General features: G+C 39.2%; 1 protein-coding gene across 13 annotated transcripts in view; it reads right to left on the bottom strand.

The window, feature by feature from the left end:
- atp2b2 (ATPase plasma membrane Ca2+ transporting 2) overlaps positions 1 to 19,193 on the bottom strand; it is a 160,550-nt gene that overhangs the window by 24,099 nt on the left and 117,258 nt on the right. For all 13 annotated transcript variants that reach the window (XM_088089278.1, XM_088089292.1, XM_088089281.1 and 10 more), the window contains 3 exons: positions 16,889 to 17,053; positions 13,070 to 13,284; positions 11,741 to 11,983 (listed from right to left, as the gene is read on the bottom strand). In XM_088089278.1, the coding sequence (XP_087945404.1) occupies positions 11,741 to 11,983; positions 13,070 to 13,284; positions 16,889 to 17,053 (623 nt within the window). The remainder of the gene's footprint in view (positions 1 to 11,740; positions 11,984 to 13,069; positions 13,285 to 16,888; positions 17,054 to 19,193) is intronic.

Genomic DNA, 19,193 nt, shown 5'->3' with positions numbered 1-19,193 from the left:
AAGAAGATATTTGTCTTTTTTTCTTGAAAAACAATCACTTAATAATCCAAATTGTTGCTAATTAATTTGTTGATGATGGATTAATGTGTTTACTCTGAGTAGCAGGGAAGTGTTATACAGTATGTGGTGCCAGTGGAGCATTTTCTCTATCTCTCAGAACTGGAGTTTATTATCAGACAGCAGTGGAGCCTTTTACTGTAGGTTATGTGTGTGATATTATTACCATCTGTGCACGTGGCTGTTCAGGTGCTACAGTATATGTGTGCAATTTGCGTACACACACTCACTGTATGTGCAAGAGTGTGAGTGTGGTCAGCTTGTGGAAGACTCGGCGTTGCCATGGGAACACTGGGCAAAACATACTTGGAAGGAGAGAGCTGGGAAAAGAGAGGGTGCTCGCTCTCTCTCCGCCACTTGGGGATTCTTACTCTTTGGCTCAGATTCTCTGACAGGATTTTCACTCATCTCACTTCACACATGTCCTCCAATCTTTCTGTTTCTCCCGTTTCATCTTACTCCAGTCATTATTTATCAGTATTTCCCGCGCTTCACTCCTTTTACTCACTCATTCTACTTGTCACATCACACAGAAATACAATTAGTAAAGCATAGATAGCTTGTCTATTCATAACTAGTTCTAAATGTAAATCTTTTTCAGAAATTGTGATAGAACAAATATCATCATCATCAACATCTATTTCCCTCACACACACACACAGACACACACTGACCACTGTAGTGACACTGATGCTCATAAGTACAGACCCATGTGAGAGTGTGCAATCCTTACTGTCATCATTCATAACATGCGTCTTCAAATAATTACACACTCTCAAGCTGTTACTCACTCTACCTGCAGTTTTTATAACAGACATACAGTACAAATTATGGGCTGTGAATATGGCAATTAGGCCTGCAACTAATGATTATTCTCATTATTGATGAATCTGCTGATTATGTTCTCAATGAACTACTACTCTTATTTGTTCACATAGCAAAGTCAAAAACCGCTGAAAAAATTCCAGTACAACTTGAAAGGTAAAGCTCAAAGTAGCGTCTTTGTATACCTTTTTTTTATTGTCCATCAGTCTGAAACCCAAACTTATCTGACTGAAATGGGATGATTTCACCACTCTTTGATTTTATTTCTTGAAAACTGTTCATTCGATCAACTTCACGCTTGGTCGGTGTATTGGTGCAATTTCTTTTAAAAACAGAGAAAAAGGCAAATTACCCCTAAAATTAGCATGAAATTAGTTACAATAAGAAAAGGAAGACCTAAAAATGACAAGGGAAAACTACGGCAAAATGAACTGCACATGTATTTATTATACTTTTATATTTAAATATCTGTGACAGAAATATATCTATATATTATTATAGCACTTTTTAAAAAGGCCTTTCCTTGTTTTTTTTTTTTTTATTTTCCTTTTTGCTAATTTTCAGGAAATTATCTTGTAACTTTCACCAATTTCTTGCTTTTTTTTAAAGTTATTTCTTGCAAAGATGCACATTGCCATCTCCTTATGTTCTTAAAAGAAATCAGGACTATTTGCTCAGGTTTCAAAGAGTTAATTTGTAGTTGTTAAGCAGAGCTTTTAATCACTCATTTTTGCAGCTCTAAAGGATAAAAACAAAATCCGGGCAACATGGATTAAATTTGATGTAAAACTGAACAATAGCACTGAAGTGTTTTTGTATGTTATTAATCGGCACAGACGAACAGTAATGTTTGTGGATTGGCCTGGTGGTGCAGTGGGTAGCACTGTTGTCTCACAACAAGGGGGTTCTGGGTTTGATCCCGCTGGCTGCTTTAATTTAGATGCTTATTAGCTCGCACTTAGCTGAAACCCATTCTCCCTGTACCTACACTACGCTTGACACCTACACTCACAGCAAAATAACAGCATGTCAGGAACACTCTTTCCATAGCACACATACACATCCCTGCACACATATACAAAACAACACAGCATGTCAGAAGCACACTGGCCATAATGCGTCTGACTTGCTGCTATGCAGACACCTTCAGTCTGTGCTATTTGCCCCAAAATAGATTGACTGCAGGCTCGCTGTTCTGTTCTGTTCTTCTCAAAAAGCCTCCAACCAAGACTACATTTAAAAGGATAGCTTGACATTACCAATGTTTTGAATTTTACTTTCTTGTTACTGTTTTCTTCACTCAGCACTTGCTGAAACGTGTTGACAAAGATTCTGTATTGGCAGTGCAGTTAATCACACAAATGGCTTGTTGGAATTGGTGCACTCACTTTCACTTTCCATCTAATGGCTGCTCTTGTCCACCTGCTAACGAGGTTTTGATAGAGAATGCTATTAATGTGTTAATGTGACAGACAAAGGCTAAAATATAATTCAAAGCAATGAATAAGAAAATATGACTTATCTACAATCTGTTTACTTACTGATTTATAAAACAACTGAACCGAGGGTCTAAGCATCAAAGCTGTTATACCGTATGCCATAGAGGTTTTAAAGCCCTTTGAGAAAATCTCTAATCGACAGATTATGGGCTATATAATTTGAATTTACAATCAACAATTTCAAGCTTTCACTTTTCTCTGTGTTCTGCAGTTTACATTTAAGTAAATCCTACATTAAATGAAGCAAATACAATGGAAGGATTCTTCTTTAAAAGCTTAAGCCATCTGTCTAGGGAATGATATATCTGCTTTCAGTGTTTACCTATCAGCTCAATATTATGAAACCAATTTCTTAAGAAACAATGAATACTGATTTCATTCAGGCTCAGACATACGTTACGTGTCCTTTAGCTGCAGCTGCTTTGAGCCAGAGGTTCCAGCAAAGAGGGTTAGAGAGAAAGTCATCTAAAATCTCATTAATCATTAAAACCCAATCAGAGTACTGGCCCATGTTCACCTAGTAATTGGACATATCTGGTTAGTGTTCAGCTGTGTGTCTCACAGACACAGACAAGAGTATAAATACTTTATACAGAGTTTGCGGTAAATAACAGAATTAATGCCTTTTCCTAACGACCAGTGATTACATCAGGAAGACACTGCCTGTCATTGGCTAATGAGGGGACGGAACAAATGGTCTCATCTGCACTGTCTGTGAAGTGTTTGGGAGAATAGGCTCCAAGCAACAGAAACACATCACACTAAACAACTAAATGTACAAATGACTAGCTGAAAACCATATATGATGTATTACAGTTACAAGTGATCATTCAAACATAAAACTTAAGTAAAAAATTTGCTTTAAAAAAACAAACACATCAAAAGATGCCAGGGGTGATTTTTGCTTTGCATAGTTTGTCTCCTAGCTTTTATCACACAGAAGTCTTTATAAACAGATATCTGCATATGTCTGCAGAATGTGCAGGCAACAGGACAAGAGTTTGGTAAGGGTAACACTCTGGTTCCCATTTGTAGTCCAAGCAGTGCTGACGTTTGAGTGTGCTTTGGTTGCATGGTGGTAACCAGTGTGTGTTGAGTGAAAATGACGCTGAATGCATTGGCGCATTTTTATTAGATTTTTAAATCATTAAAAAAAATGTATGCAGATACCTGCTTATAGAGTTCAGCTGAAATAGTGTCTGGACCTGTCTCAAGTTGCTTATTGACCTGTAAACAATGAGCAGCAAACAAAGGTGAAACACAGCCCAAAAATCCATCGACTCCACACGATCTTCCAAAATATTGGCTGTTGCCCCCAGAGGCTTTACTGTCATCCGATAATAGCTGATGGGTTCAGAAATTGTCAAAACAGTAATTGGGTTCAGTTACACGATCCACTGAAGAGGACTAATTTAATTTCAGAAAGCAAATTCACTTATGCAGAAAAGACATATTTTTTTAACAACTCATGTAGTCATATGTTTGACCTTCAAGCCAAATTAGTTGTTATCTGGCCGACAGGTATCAGTAATTCCACTTATTTACAATGTGGTTCCCTTTACAATATGACATTTAACTTTTAACTTTAAATTTTTAACAAATTTGAAATTTGTGTTTGGAATTCATTTTTCTGATTCATACCTACATTTTAGAATACTGATTTTGTATTTGCCTACTGAAATGAGGGTTTTATGAAACCGAAATAGAAACGCACAAACAAATCAAACTTTAGAATTGTACTAATTTACCAATTCATATTTGAAAAAAACCCAACATTTCAAAGAAAGTATTAATCTACCCTGTTAAATTCCTTCAGGTGTTACAAAGGTGATGGACTCTTACTATCGTTATTATAATATTTGGGCCACTACGGTGCTCTGTGAGCCTCAGGTCCCTGACTTTTTTAAATGTCTTGTTCACGCTCAGCTTGAAAACGATGCTCTCCCTCAACGATTTCCACAGTCTTAAAAAAGGTTTTAACTTTCTTTGTTGCAATAAAAGTGTTTTGAGATTTGAAAATGACAAAGAAACAAAATCTAATTTTGAAATTTTGGCACAATCTCTAAAAAACAGAAAAACAGATGTTGTATTCGGAACAGGTGATTTGGTGAATTCTAGCTCGCTACACAACTTGTGCCACTTTGTAGAGAAACACAAAGACCAATAACTGCTGCAAAACTAAACAAAGCAGGACAAATAAACAAAAGGCTGACAGCGACACTGTAATTCTCAGAGATTCCGCAGAGGTTTAGCCTGACGTGAGTTTCTACGCACAAGGACAGTTGCTGGCATGGGTTGCCCAGCGTTGGCATGAGTGGGCTATGGTTGGCACGTCCTGGCCTGGACGTGGTTAATGACCAGCTGCCCTCTCCCTGGTCCTTGGGTGCTCCCGCAGGCAAGGACATATGCCAGAGGGAGAGCTGGCAACTTTACTTCCTATTCCACCTGGGGCTCTCCTTAATCCATCCCTCCTGTTCCTTCCCTTACTCCTCCATTTTCTTCCTTTTCTCTTCACACTCAACCCCACCCTTTACTCTTGTTTGTCTCTGTCTGTATCTGATTTTACACTTTCTAATTTGTCTTTTTCTCTCTCATTTCCTTCTATCCCTATCGACTTCCTTGCTCAAGATGAATTTCTCCTCTTTCTCACTATCAGTCACCCCAGTCTCTTGCAGGGTCCCCATCCCTCCGCCTTCCCTCTTGTTCCCTCTTTGCATGGAGGAGTGGATGATATTCTTGCACTCCACATGACTCTACCAGCCAACTGGGCTGAGGCCTGGAGGCACGCTGGAGGGCAGTAATACAGTCTTCCAGTCCATGATGAGGACACTTGTCACGCGAGTGTGGTTTCTCTCTCGTCTTTTTGTATAATTTCACCCTTTTCCTTTGCTCTTTTGCTGCACTTAAACATCCTATGCTTTCTTTACTCCCTTTCCATTGGCTTTCATTTATTTCTTCCTAATGTCTTGTTATATCCTGTGTTTGCACTTCTCCTGCAGAAATTTGATTTTCCAAAACCAACAGGACAAGATACATGTCTCAAATTTTAATTCAAACTAAATCTTTATTTCAAACTAATTTGTGTGAATGCCTTTTCAATAAAAGAGTGACAATACTGATATAGCCTTCCTTGTATGTTAGTATTTTAACTATACAATAATATACACTATTTATTTTCATAACCTCTAATATTCTTGCTTTATTATGACGGTTAGTACTACTATAAAACGTGGTTGTCTGATGTGCTTTTCCCCTTTGCTTTGAGTTAGAGTTTCCATATAGAACAGTGATCTAACCTGTCCATGGTGCTCATAACACAGCTAAGTGTGTTGGTGCTCTAGCCTCCATTTAAGCTTCTCTACCTCTTACTTAAGTTTATCGTCTTAATTTCTGGTTTTCATTAACTACAACTGTTGTCGTCAAAATACTACTCCAGGTGTTACCTTTGATGTTTGAGTGGCAGGTTATAAATGAGCTCATTTAAGTTGAGAGAAGTTAGTTTGTTACAGTACACTCCCTGGTCTCATATCGTAGCTGAACTGATACCTCGTCATTACGTGCACAGACTGTGTAAAAGAAGTGAATGTTGCCTCGATGACCTCACTCACACTCTGGGCATAGACAGTCATAAAAGCTGTGGTAATAAAATGTTTTTGGGTTTTTTTGGGAGGTTTTTTTGCCTTTATTCTACACGACAGCTTAAGCATGAAAGAGGCAGAGAGAGGGGATGACATGCAGCAAAGGACCGAGGCCTAAACTGAGCCCGCAGCCGCTGCGGTGAGGACTTAGCCTCTGTATGAAGGGGTCCGCTTCACCAACTGAGCTACTGGGCACCCCAGTCTTATATGTGTCTTGTTAAAACACTTGTACACACAGTTTTGTGGATATGTTGGGACCGTGTTTATATTCACAAAATCCGCCAAAATTTTTCCTTATCAGCCTGTTATTGCTAACATTGGCTAACGTGGCTTCAATTGGTATTGCTGACATCTTGGTTTAACAACTTATTGTACTGGGACACAGTTAACGCATGCATGACGTTATTCACAGCTCTCCCCTCTGACTTCTGAGATAAATGGAACGCAGCATCTGTTCTGATTGACAGGCTGCTGTGATAGCATCTTGTCAATTATACCTTAATGCAAACCCCTGCTATATCACTTGGGCCTACTTTAGTTTAAAGGCGACAAAAATTTACAAAATGAGCATAAGGCTGTACTGACGAGGACTTGCGATTGAGACCATAATCTCACGAGGAACATTTTTTGCTGATGTAATTAAATCAAGTGAGAAGTAGAGTTGTTTCCTCACAGATTTCTATACAATCTTGTTTTCGCAACCAGTGAAGCTGCCCCTGCTGGCCATTAGAAACAATGCAGGTCTAAAGCTGCGTTCACACTACAAAGCGACACAGCAACTTTGGATTAAATTGCTTGTTGCTTTAATTCTGCCAATTTCAATTTCACAAAGATTACTTTGATTTTTTTATCATTTAAGTCAACAACTACATTTACTTATATAAGAGGTGTGGACCCCATTTTTTAGACTGAATTTGCTTTTGTGAAACAAACCACGGCAAAACAAAAATTACTTAACAACCATATCGTATCATTTTTACTTCTGTATGTTACAGATAATCAATATTATTACCATGGCCATCCATTCTCCCAATGAATTTTTTATGTATGAATTAATAATTAAATCAGGAAAAACTAGAAACACAATAACTGAAAGCAAGAAATCTATCATGTCATGTGTGAGGGAAACGCAGGGAGCCCATTACGCTTTGCGCCTCTGAAACATCAAAGCATTGTCATTTAAATGTGATGACGATTTCTCTTTCACTGCCATCTCAGCAACGCTGTTAAGTCTGTAAGCAAGTGCTGAACACAGAAAGAGAAAGAATGAGTGAAGAGAAGGACATCATTCTGCTGAAGATGTCTCTGTCTCTGTGTCCTCCACTGATTATCCGTCTCTATCGCTTTCTCAGGGTCCAAAACTATTCCATGGGGACACTGGATGCTTCAAGCTAAAGACATCCAAGACTCTCTCATCTTTCCACCATGTTGTGCAAACAAGCACGCAACGTCCAGATGACAAAAGCACTGTAAGCCAAAGCCAATTATAGTAGGACCTCACCATTCACTATTGAACAAAAAAGAGGCAGTTCATTTTAATTACAAACAATAAATTGCTCATTGTGGAGCGACAAATGGAGTGTTTTTCTGTTTAAAAATGAACTCATTTTTGTTTTCTGTTATCAACATTTCAACATCAGAAACATTCTGTTAAGTATATTTTTACCCTTTCCAAGCACCTATGCCTCACAATTGTGTGTATAGTTTTGTGTGTTTGTGTGTCTACTATCTACCTCTCCTGTCCCTGACCATAATAATGACCTGAGCAGGTGGCTGAAACAACATGAGACTTAGCTCCCAGGACACTCACACAGCCATGCTAAACACATGCAACTGTGCTCTGAGAACATACAACTGTGATCTGAACATCTCCTACGGTGCGAGAATGCCTGATGTGACAGATGTGTATGCATCTGCAGTTAAAAAAATCTTCTTATGCACAAATACGTCTGATACATAATGAAAAAACTTAGAAAGGACATGAAAGTAAGATAAAAAAAGAAAAGACTGAAAGTACGTCCGATTCTATGAGGCGACTCTTCGCCATGAGGCTCTTGACCACAGTGATGACGCACGTTCCTTTGAAATGAAGTCAGCATTTTGACGTCACTAAATGCCATTCACAAATTGCTCTGTGGCACGCTCGACTTATCTGCAAGAGACATGTGAGGCAAGATGGTATGCTTATTTGTATGCATGTGTGCACACATCCTTTCTGGAATATATGAATGAGTGTAAGTGTGCACATGGATACAGTATCTGCGAGCATGTGCATGTACAGGATGAGCATGCTTATACTGTATTCATTGTGTAAATGTGTGTGAATATCTCCCTCGGGGATGAAGCTTCTCCACTTTAGAGTCGGTATGTGCTGACAGAAGAAGCGAAGCCATACCACTGGCTGTATTATGAAGACAGAGAGGCAGTATAGGGGGACTGATACGGGTATCAAAGCCTGCCTCTTTGCCTTTGTGCCTTTGTGTGGTGGCCATCAAAGGCTTCCATAGCCATCCTGGCATCCCACAGGATTGGCCTGTTATATAAGAACACACCAGCCAGCATACTGCAGGGCTGGAGTGGCGCTGAGGGAGAGGGGGCGGCTGGGGGAGGGAGAGGGGGGTGTACTAAATATTCCTCAGAAATTTCCCTTTTGCCTCCTGCTTTCTGAATTCACTTCATTCCTTAATTACATTTGTCCTCCTCCAACTTGCTTCCCCTTTGTTCCTTTCCTTCATTCAAATAAGAGCGCTCGGTAAACACATTCATGCTGACACGTACTGTACTCTCTTCTATTTATTGGCTAGATTTTGTGTTCCATGCTATATTTATTCATATGTTCTGTGGATATACATAGGTATGCATGGATGAACAGATATGGATGTACAGTCTTTAAATAAATGCGGTGTCGTCACTTGGGTAGCTAAGTGGTTAGCCGGCTACAGTGCACTCCTCTGCTGGAGGTAATTACTGCTGACGGAAGGAAACAAACAGTACTAGTATGTAAGCTGATATAATTTGAAGTTTCCCTAAATTTAACTTCTACTTTGGTGCATGAGGTAACCTCTTTTATGAATGAAGAGATTATTAAACTGACAGAATGTGCCATTTAATCCACCAGGTCTAAGCTGCACGCTGCTGGTGCTTAATTCCGTTGAACTAAGCAGTTATGGAGGCACAATAGTCTGATGTAATGCTGCAATGCATTCCTCCAGGTTTTTCAAAAGGGATCTTGTTAATGCTGCACGTCTTGGTAAAGAAACGCTGCGGGAATAGGGAAACTAAGGCAACCTCATAAGGTCAATAGCTACATCACCTTTTGAACTATATGGCTGTGGATGACATTCAAAAACTTCTGCTAATGTAAAAGATTTCTTAACTAGGTCTTTACAGTAATGTCATGTTTTGTCTCTTTAATTTTGTCCACCATTACAAGTCAATTCCAACTACAGATGAGAAAATAGGATTTCCAAGCCCTGTTTCTTGCTTTTTTCTATAGTTTGTCTTTGCCATGTAACCACCAGTGTTGTATTCACAATGTTAACAAATAATGCTACACTTTGGTAAATTCACATTTAAACCTTTTCAAAATCCAAAAGAACTTTACTGGGTAATTGTTGTAAAAGTTATTCTGCAGATATTGAAAGGCCACAGTTTTGTTTCTTGAATTTCAAGAACATTTAGTCTCATTCCTGACTTGAACTTAACTCCTCATATGGACTCAGATCAAATTTCATCTCAAGACTGCTCTGACTTTGACTTGTATCTTACTGGACACGTGGTATTGACTATCACTCAGGCTGTAGGTCTGGGTCTTCACTATTTGATATATGGCAAGTGGTGAAAAGATGTCACTGCGGGGGTGTGACAAATAAATTACATGAAAATTCAAAAAACTTGCCCACATCAAAACTATTTATACCAGCAGCGATGAACATTTGCAACAATTTGCAAAAAACGGGTTTGTCATTGTCGTGGTGTTGTGACAGGACGTCTGTTCTGCAAAATGTGATTGGTTGATGCCTTCATTCGTATAAAGCTAAAGCTCAGAAAAATCAACCTTTCCACTTTTCGCAATGTAATATTTGTGTTCATTGTGAAACTATTCATGATGAAAATAACAATTTGGGAAAAAAAGATGTGAATTAATCACACACACACAAATAAAAAAAAAAAATGCCCACAGTCTGTAAAGGCCTACAGATACACATCAATCAAAGGAATCCATTTACTGTATTAACTGTAGATAACAACTGCGGCATGTGTGCTGTGAGGTAAGACGTGACCTGTCTTTGACAAAAAATCTTTATTTAAACAGCAACATTATCTTTGATTCTAGGCTAAAGGTCCTGCTTTTTTAACACAGGGAAAAGCAGTGATTCATGGGAATAAATACACAATCTTGACTTCTGAGGAGTTAAATTAAATTTGACGCTGTTTTATGTTTTTAGATAGGTACTCTGTAGGCACACATCAAAAAGATTTTAAAAAATCACTGTGCAGGCTGGCATAAAGCCTGAGAGACACGCAATTATGCTACTTGTATGCCTGAAGTAACTGCATTGCATAAATGTATCTACTGTGCTTCAAAGAAACCAGCATTAAAACTAGAGCAGACACAAATACGCAGCTCTCCATCTAAGAAACCCAATGACCATTACCATGTTTTCACTAAGACTGTGATTGTGCCTTGAGGGGTAGGAAGTGAAATCTGTGGGATCCTTTTATCGCAGATGTCCCGCCTGCTCAACTCATTCCTCATGCAAGTTCCATAAGGGCATTTGTCAGTTGGTCAGCCATCAATGAATAGACTCTACAGGGGTTTACAAGGTTAGTGACACACAGGCAAGCACAAATGGTGTATGCGTGTATGTGTGTGTGCGTGCAGGTGAGTATACATGGTCATGCCAGGAAAATTATTACTGAGGCATGTAGCTCTAACAGTCTGAAGACATCCTGATTCTTGGCAATCTTTGCTTTTAGGATATTTATGCCAAATGCTTTATTATGGAAATGGTGTTTCGGATCTGTGGCCTGAAGGAGTAATTATGCAAACAGGTTTCAGATACTGTTATTAAAACATGTAACAGTTTGTGTGAGTGTGTGTGAACCTGTGTGTCTATATATTTACTTCTATCTATGTATCTATTTCTTTTTGCATACAGGTCTAATTGGCTTAAAGAAAAATCTCTCTTCGCTACATTCACTGTAAACAAGAGACGATCTCCAGCACTTAGACAGATTGGATTCAATTACAGTCTGCTATGCTCTGAATATCAGATAAGACAAAATTACACAACCGTTCTCAAGGTGACAAGTTGAGTGAATGCCTGATGAATCTAAAGCAGCAGCCAAGGACACAGACTGACTGCTTTGCCAAGAAGAAAGCACTGCAGAACCGTCTCACTGTTTCAGGGCCGCTCTCATCATATGGTTTCACCGCTCACACAAAGACAGCTGAAATCTATGCAGCTAACTCAACATATTTAAGTCCTAACTAAACAGGCTTTTGTAAAATAGAATAAAGTGATAAATAAAGTGTTCAAAACGAGTGCCGCATATGATGTAAAGTGTAAAAATAGAAGGGTTATATGTTTTAAATTCCATAAGAAAATATGAAATCACTAATATGTTAAGGTGTTCAGATGCAGTAACATTATGTCCCTAATTTAGCATTCACGTTAAAAGTAACTTCTACAATGGCTACCATTACAGGTGGCTTACCAGTATCTTGGTGGTATAGGCGCTGTTGATGGAGATGGCATTGACCAGTAAGTCCAGCGTTTTGGGTGGCAGAGCTCCAGGATCTGGGATTTCTTTGTAGTGCACATCTCCAACATAACACTGAACAGCCGTCATGCGGTTGGTGGTTAGTGTGCCTGTCTTGTCAGAGCAGATGGCTGTAGCATTGCCCATCGTTTCACATGCATCCAGGTGACGCACCAGGTTGTTGTCTTTCATCATTTTCTGTTGGCAGGAAACAACACAATGATCATGACTTGTTGCAATGCATATTTCAGTCCCTCCAGGATTTTGCGATGTTGCAATGAAAACACTTAACACAAATGAAGCCAGTCCTTGTGAAATCTGTGTGACCTTTTTTTTGTCCAATCACCTTAACTTAACCGCAAACTTTACTTTTCAAAAAAGGTAAAATCTAATTTCATTGTAAAGCTGCACACAGCGTATTGACTCGATCAGCCCCTCTCTTTTTTCTCTCTCTTGGTTTATTGTGAGACTGCTGATGCATGAGACTGACCACAGCTCTGTGCCTGGAATAGTGTGACTCAAAGAGTGGCAGGACTAACTGTTAGCTTCATGCAGTCAAGCCGGTGCAATGTTGGATGTTAATTGCTACTGTGGAGGCTCTACCCAAACAGCTTAATACGACGAGTAGGGATGAGATCACATTGTGTTGTAATAGCTCGTGCTAACCGGGCAGACAGAGCAGGAGTATAGCAGCTCACAGAGAACGTTCTTCTGCGATGAATCAAACGACAGCAATACCCCAACCATCAAAAATATTCTAATTCTGTTGGAAACACTCAATGTTCATAAAAAGCTCTGAATGGGAGACAGCATCACAATTATTTTTTGAAATTTCCACTTACCACCAAAATTTCATTGAAAAAAAGCTTATAAACATTGCAACATTCACTGAAATTTGATAGAAAAGCTGCTGTGAAATCAGGTATTTTAGGACACAGCAATCCCTAAAACAACCTGCAATCCTAGAGGGACTGATATTTGCTGCTTAAACTTCATTGACTATAATAGCCACAACACAAAAAAACACATATGCTCACATTGTACGTTAAAATGCTTAGTGAATTCACAGCGGCAGTCAAAGACTCAAATATGCTATTCAGACTTCAGAATTGGTTTCTCACAAAACTGCACAAAAAATTAATTCATTCATGGAAAATGTGGGGCAATGGCACAGTCTGTATCTTCTTAGCAAATTTTTCAGTACACTGTATTAAGGTTAGAAAAGAGACTTGTACAGCAGTGCCTTAATGTATGAACTGTATGTCTTTCCATTTTCTTCCTCACCTTAACAGAGTAAGCCAGGGAGATGGTGACAGCTAGCGGCAGCCCCTCAGGCACGGCCACCACCAACACAGTCACACCGATGATGAAGAACTTGACAAAGTACTGGACGTAGATGGGAGTGCACTCTGGCATCCAAGGGAGCTTCTGCATCACAAAGTTGTCGATGGCAAAGTACAGGACCAGGATGATGACTGTGACGGCCGACATGAGCAAACCTGAAAAAAAGATACCGAAGGTTACCAGCTGAACAACAGATTGTCAAAAGATAGAGTCTGAGTGGACACTTTATGTGATCTGTGGTTGGAATGAATTGTCTGACAGAAGATTCCTGAGGCCTGGATCAGACGGAGCACGTTCTGCAGGTGGAAAAACGCAAGGCACACTGCTCAGATCTGTACCTTAAAATCTGCATAAAAAATGAACAGACAGAGGGCCCCTGCTCTAGCTGTGATTGAGGGTGAGAGGCTGCCCCCAAATAGTACTGTGGTCACAGGGAAACAGAGATCAGGGAGGGTATACAGTATAACGCCCTCAGAGATAGGAGAAATCACAGGGAGTATCACCAGCTGGTCCAGGAGCTTCACCTGGATTATGGTCGGTTTAAGGCTTATCTTTGGATGAGTCAGGGATGGTCTGACAATCTGCTGTCAGTCGTCGGGCCTAATTACAGCTGGTAAAACATTAGAAAGTAGTTAAGGCTACAGTTTTTTCAGATATGCCTAAAGCCATGCTTAAAGTAAGCTAACATTAGCTTAACACAAACCATGACTTGTAGCTGCCACTTGTCATCGCCTCTACAGAAGGCCAGCCTCTTGATTGATATGATTGGACAATTGGAAAGAAATGCCAGTGACGACTAGTGCTTTCTGCCCCGAGTTGGTTTTTTCAACTCAAAGCATTCAGGGCGCTCGTGACAAAAGGTGAGGCGCATAGAGCAGAAAAATAGGATGCACTGAGCAACACAAAAGTAGTAAGCAAAAAGCTTCATTCTCATTGAACTAAAATTTAAAAAATTGCCCCAGGCTGCTAAAATGCGCTTTGTCTGATGAAAGCCTAATTCCTCCTTTAACATACATGCATTTTGGAAAAAAACAAACAGACAGAGAAACTAAAAGGAAACCAGAACAAAACATGGAGAGATCCTTTAAAAGGTCACACATGGCCCTAAAGGCCTTGTTGCTCTGGGGCAACGGTGCTAACCACTGAGCCACCATGCTGCCTTAATTGATCTTTACATTTTGACTTGGTAAGCAAACCTGTAATTAATAACATGTGTTTGTTTGCATATATGACATGTATGTGTGCCAGAGTCAGGGTTTTGTACATGATGGCTCAGTTGGATAGCAAACTGACACAACTACAGTGAATAAAGACATTTAATACATACTTTGTTACACATTTGTGCAACGAAATGTCAGTGGTTTTCTGTGAAAAAGTAATTATTTTAAGTGTAAATTAACTCAAGTTTCATTAAAGAACAATAGTAGTTAGTTTGACAAGTCAAAATTTATTGCAGGATAGAGCATTGATTCCCTCGAACCCAATTGGCCCGACCCAACTTGCAGGGTTCATACAGGCTGTAATTTCTCAAAATTCCCCTAGGCTTGAATCCACTTGGGTTCACAATCCCCAGTATTTTTTTTCTTCTTTTTTTCAATGCAGATCTTATAGTCTGTGTAACGTCACAAATAATGTATGGGCTCCTGCCTCTCATTAATGAGCAGAAATGTTATACACCTCCTCTTGCTGAAAATTTGGTGCGAGAAGGTGCATGTCGGAGATTGTGTTACAAATGTCTCTCACCACACTGAAAAGACTTTTGATAACTTTAGCCTGAAATTAATGTTTTGATGTTTTCTTTAAAATTTGTACTTAATTTTGGGCTTGGACCCAAAGCTGTCGCAGTGGTTCAGGCTCAGGTCAGGCTTAGAAAGAAACTACACAGGTTCACGTTGGGGTCAGACCTGATGTTTTGGGGCTTCATCATAGCTCTATTGCAGGACTGTTGAATCAGACTGAATATGTTTAAGGTTGGTGCACCAGATAGGCTGGCAAGATGATGTATTCTCCCTGGTGTGTGTTGGTCATTTTTTCAGGGGACATGAGCCGACAGACCCTAACCCTAACTCCACTTATCACTCTTTCTTCATCATTCCTTATAACAATATGGCAGCTTGGGTTAGAAAAAAACACGTGCTGAGGACTTGGTTAATTTCTCATAAATAAAGATAAATTAATTCCTACAAATGCAAGACAGAAGATTTGAGTGCATCTCTCCTGACTCTGTGCATCCATACACAGAAGACCATTTGGCACCTCCTGCTTTAATAGAGGTAAATGCACTAAGTTACATAATGTAAACATAATATAGTCATGTAAACTATTATGTTTTGTGATTCAAGTATATCTGGGGTTTTTATTCCTTTTCTGAAAGCTAATAATGGACTGGGTGTGGTTTATTATTTAGAGTGTATAGAGACAGTGTTTCCCACATACGTGGAGTGTCCCTCTGTATTGTTCTATGTCCCGGAGGTCTTTGTGGGTCTGTGAATGCAGCGCAGGCAGAAATCTTCATACGTTTTTTTCCCTCAGCGACCCTGTGACTCACAGCATGGTTAATTGATCTGTCAATCTGTTCAAAAATGATCAGATCAGACTGATGGATGATAGGGGGAGCAGCAGCAGAATGAATGCAAACTTTGAGACGCAGCAGAAGGAACGGTTAAGTTTAACTTTCAGTGCACCTGATGTCTCTGCTGCTCCGTCTCTGCGTAATCAACAATTGAACTATATATATTTTTCAACAGCGCTCCCAATAAACACTCCAGCTCAGCAGGTGTTTTAACTGTGATGGGCTGCAAGGTATAAATGAATATGTGGGAAACCCTGAGAGAAGCTTGAAAATATAAAACAGGCATAGATGGCAGAAGGTCACAGGCCCTGAAGTGTATCAAGCCCAAACCTTTTTCTCCCAGACCTGCAGGAGAGCCATATGATTTTACAGTGCTGCTTGTATGGAAATCTGTCCACACCATTTCATTGTTCTGACACCACGTCCTCATTCCATCACTCACGCCAACAGTCTGATGTAACAGCACACTGTAAAAATGGGGACTTCTTTGAGGGATTCTCAGAAAATGATTAACCTTTTACTGACAAAAAAAACAGCCCCTCAACGGAAGCCCTGGCAGTCAAGTTGTTTTTTTTTTAACTTCCTAAAAATCTATTAAGGTATATTTTGAGGAATTCCAACCTCAGACTGGTCCAAAACCCCTGCATTCTGCAGTATTTTAGATATGTAATATTAAAGGTTATCATTTGTTCAGTAAAGTCCTACTATGTTGCTGCTGCGAGGACACCCACAGTGTGGGCATAAATGGCATGTGGGCATCTGTTACTAAAAATGCTTGCTTCTACAGACCCACTGCAAGGCTTTTAGACATCAACTCCTTGGTGCCATGAATTGCTTTAAATGGCATTACAAACATTTAATTATGGTATGGATTGTAAAACTACACGAGTGAACAAGCATAATGACAAGCATAATGCAGTCTCAGCTGTTCCCTCTATAGTGATTCAGCAAATCTCCAGAGGGAAAGGTCATTTGGAAAAATAAAGTCAACAGGCTCGGTCACAGTTCCATAATTCAGACACTTTGGCATTCTTCTCAACTGTGATTGCTTTAAGCGACCAAAAAGTGTCTTATCAATGCAACGTCTTGCTTTGACAGACAGGATGATGGTTCAGTGCCTTGTTGTCCCTGGTTTAACTGAATAACTGAATGATAAACTTAACTTGTCCGCATGCAGTTTGCAGTACCTGCTTTGCCAATCTGGACAGCCAGTTTGGTGAGCTTTCCTTGGAGCACAGACTTCTCTTTCTTTGAAACGGACACTTTCTTCTTCTCTTTCTCATCAGACTCTCCACCTTCAGCACTCTTTAGAGGCTGCATCTCCATGGCAGCTGCTCCATCCTGCTTCTTAACTGTAAACACCACAAAAAAAAAACAAACAGACAGCAGCAGTGTTAGAAGTGTAGATTAGACCACAGGAGCGAAGAGGAACAGGAAGCCATGCTAAAATACGCTGGTGTTACACTAGCTCCAGACATACAGAATAGATTTAAAAACCAAGAAGAGAAAATATGACGTCCCATGACAAGATCGGAACTAATTGGTATGTATAAAGCTTCCCCATACCATAATAGGGATTGTTTGTCTTTCTCCCTGCATTGTCTTCAAAGTAAAATCAGGGGATGTGTGAACCTTGATTCTATATAGGAAATAGGAACCAAAAATTCATCATAATGATGGTACTTCTTTCACTGTCATCACTGTGTCTTATCACTCATTCTATTTTTTTTTTCATCAAAACCACATATTTAAACATGAGTCATGAATAATTCAGTGGTCCCACATCCGAGGTCCAATCCATGCTCACGGATTACTCAGTCGTCTGCCAAGCATTTGCAGAAAGTGAGGAAAAGGGAACCCTTTATGCAGTTCTGTCCACACTCACACAAAAGGAAAACTCACTGTGCTTCACACAAAAATAAACAAAATACAAAGAACCTGAAAAGAAAAAAGAGATTGAAGGTAATAAGTAAAAAAATAAATATATAATCAAAACAATAAAGACACATATAATTTAAATAAACCGAATTGGGTCATATACTAGTGTTCAATCAAAATGGGGGTCTCAGGCCTTGTGGAGGATCGTTCCAATGTGAAACATAATAACTCTAGCTTTTTAGCTGTTCTGCTTTTATTCTGGAAACACTTTGCAGACCAGTCTCAAATTACTTTGGAGGTGCTGAGAATTCAAATTTGAAAAGCAAGACCAATATATTTAAGCCTTAATCCACTGAGTGATGTACAGTATAGACCATGCTGCATAGATGTATAAATAGCAGCAATGCTTTAAAATCAGTTTTAAGCCATAGTGGAAGACAGTGTAAAGATCTAAGATGAAAAAAGCTGCAATTCTGGCAACATAATCACAGACCTGCAACGGAATAAACTCCACACTGTTAAAAGCTCCTCTCTCATAATTATGACAAGAAACTAAAGATCCCCAAATAGTAGAAGCTTGTATATGATAGTGATTGTACATTTTACTATAACACAACAGCTCAGAGAGGGGGCTGAAACACACAAAACGCAATCGCTGTATGCTACTGTTACTGTACATCTATTTAAAAATGACTGTCCTTGTGTTGCATAAAATCCAAATGGTTGATGATTATCACTTGCACACATTTGTTAGAATACACTGTGATCAGTGTGTGCTACATATACATAATCTTTACACTTTGAGATTACTTAATATTCTATGTATTTTATACTGTATGAACTGTATTATAGTGTGGCAGAAACAAGATTTCATGGTATCTGTAAAAAAAAAAATAAATGAAAAAAACAATCCTTGATCACCTCACTCTGTCTCCATATCCCCGCCCCCCACACACACACATACAATACAGTGCTTCTCTGTTAATGTAGCCCATTACCAAGAATGATTTCAGCCCAGTTTTCCAATCACAATGAGGCATGTGTTTGATGCTCATGAAAAAAACCATTTAATGTTGAACATTTGTCATATGTCTCTGGTTGTGCATTTTGTTTTTCTAGCCCCCTGACACAAGACAGAAAGTGTCTGTATAACTGAACACAGCAGAAAGGCAAGATGTTAAAACAAGCTCAGGACAAAGGTTCATCTTCTAAAAGCTGCACATTATTCTGTATTGCAGTAACCCTAATACAGACTGTAATCATCTTACCAAAGTATCATTAAGTGTTTTTTTAATTTACCCTCTTACCCCTTTACTCTGACAATTTGACATGCTCAGCCCTAAGAGAGGAAACATATTTTGACAACATGAATGCATGGACTTGGTAGATAGACTTGTAGGTTAAATGAACCAAATAAGGAGTAGTGAGGAGGCCAATAATTTCTTTAAGGTTGAGTTTCTAGATGACCTGTGACAAACACCTGGGAGTAAAGCAATAGTCAATTTATCAATTAGTGGATTTTAAGAAAAGGTATCCAAGACAAAAAAACGGAACCAAAACAAAAATAAGCAGTATCAAACATTTGCTATTGCCTCTGAAATGTAGAAATGTGCT

The sequence above is a fragment of the Plectropomus leopardus genome, chromosome 2, assembly GCF_026936395.1.
Source record: "Plectropomus leopardus strain MGB_pleo_1.0 chromosome 2, ASM2693639v1, whole genome shotgun sequence".
Lineage (NCBI taxonomy): Eukaryota > Metazoa > Chordata > Actinopteri > Perciformes > Serranidae > Plectropomus > Plectropomus leopardus.
This window is presented reverse-complemented; position numbering and strand designations above follow the sequence as displayed.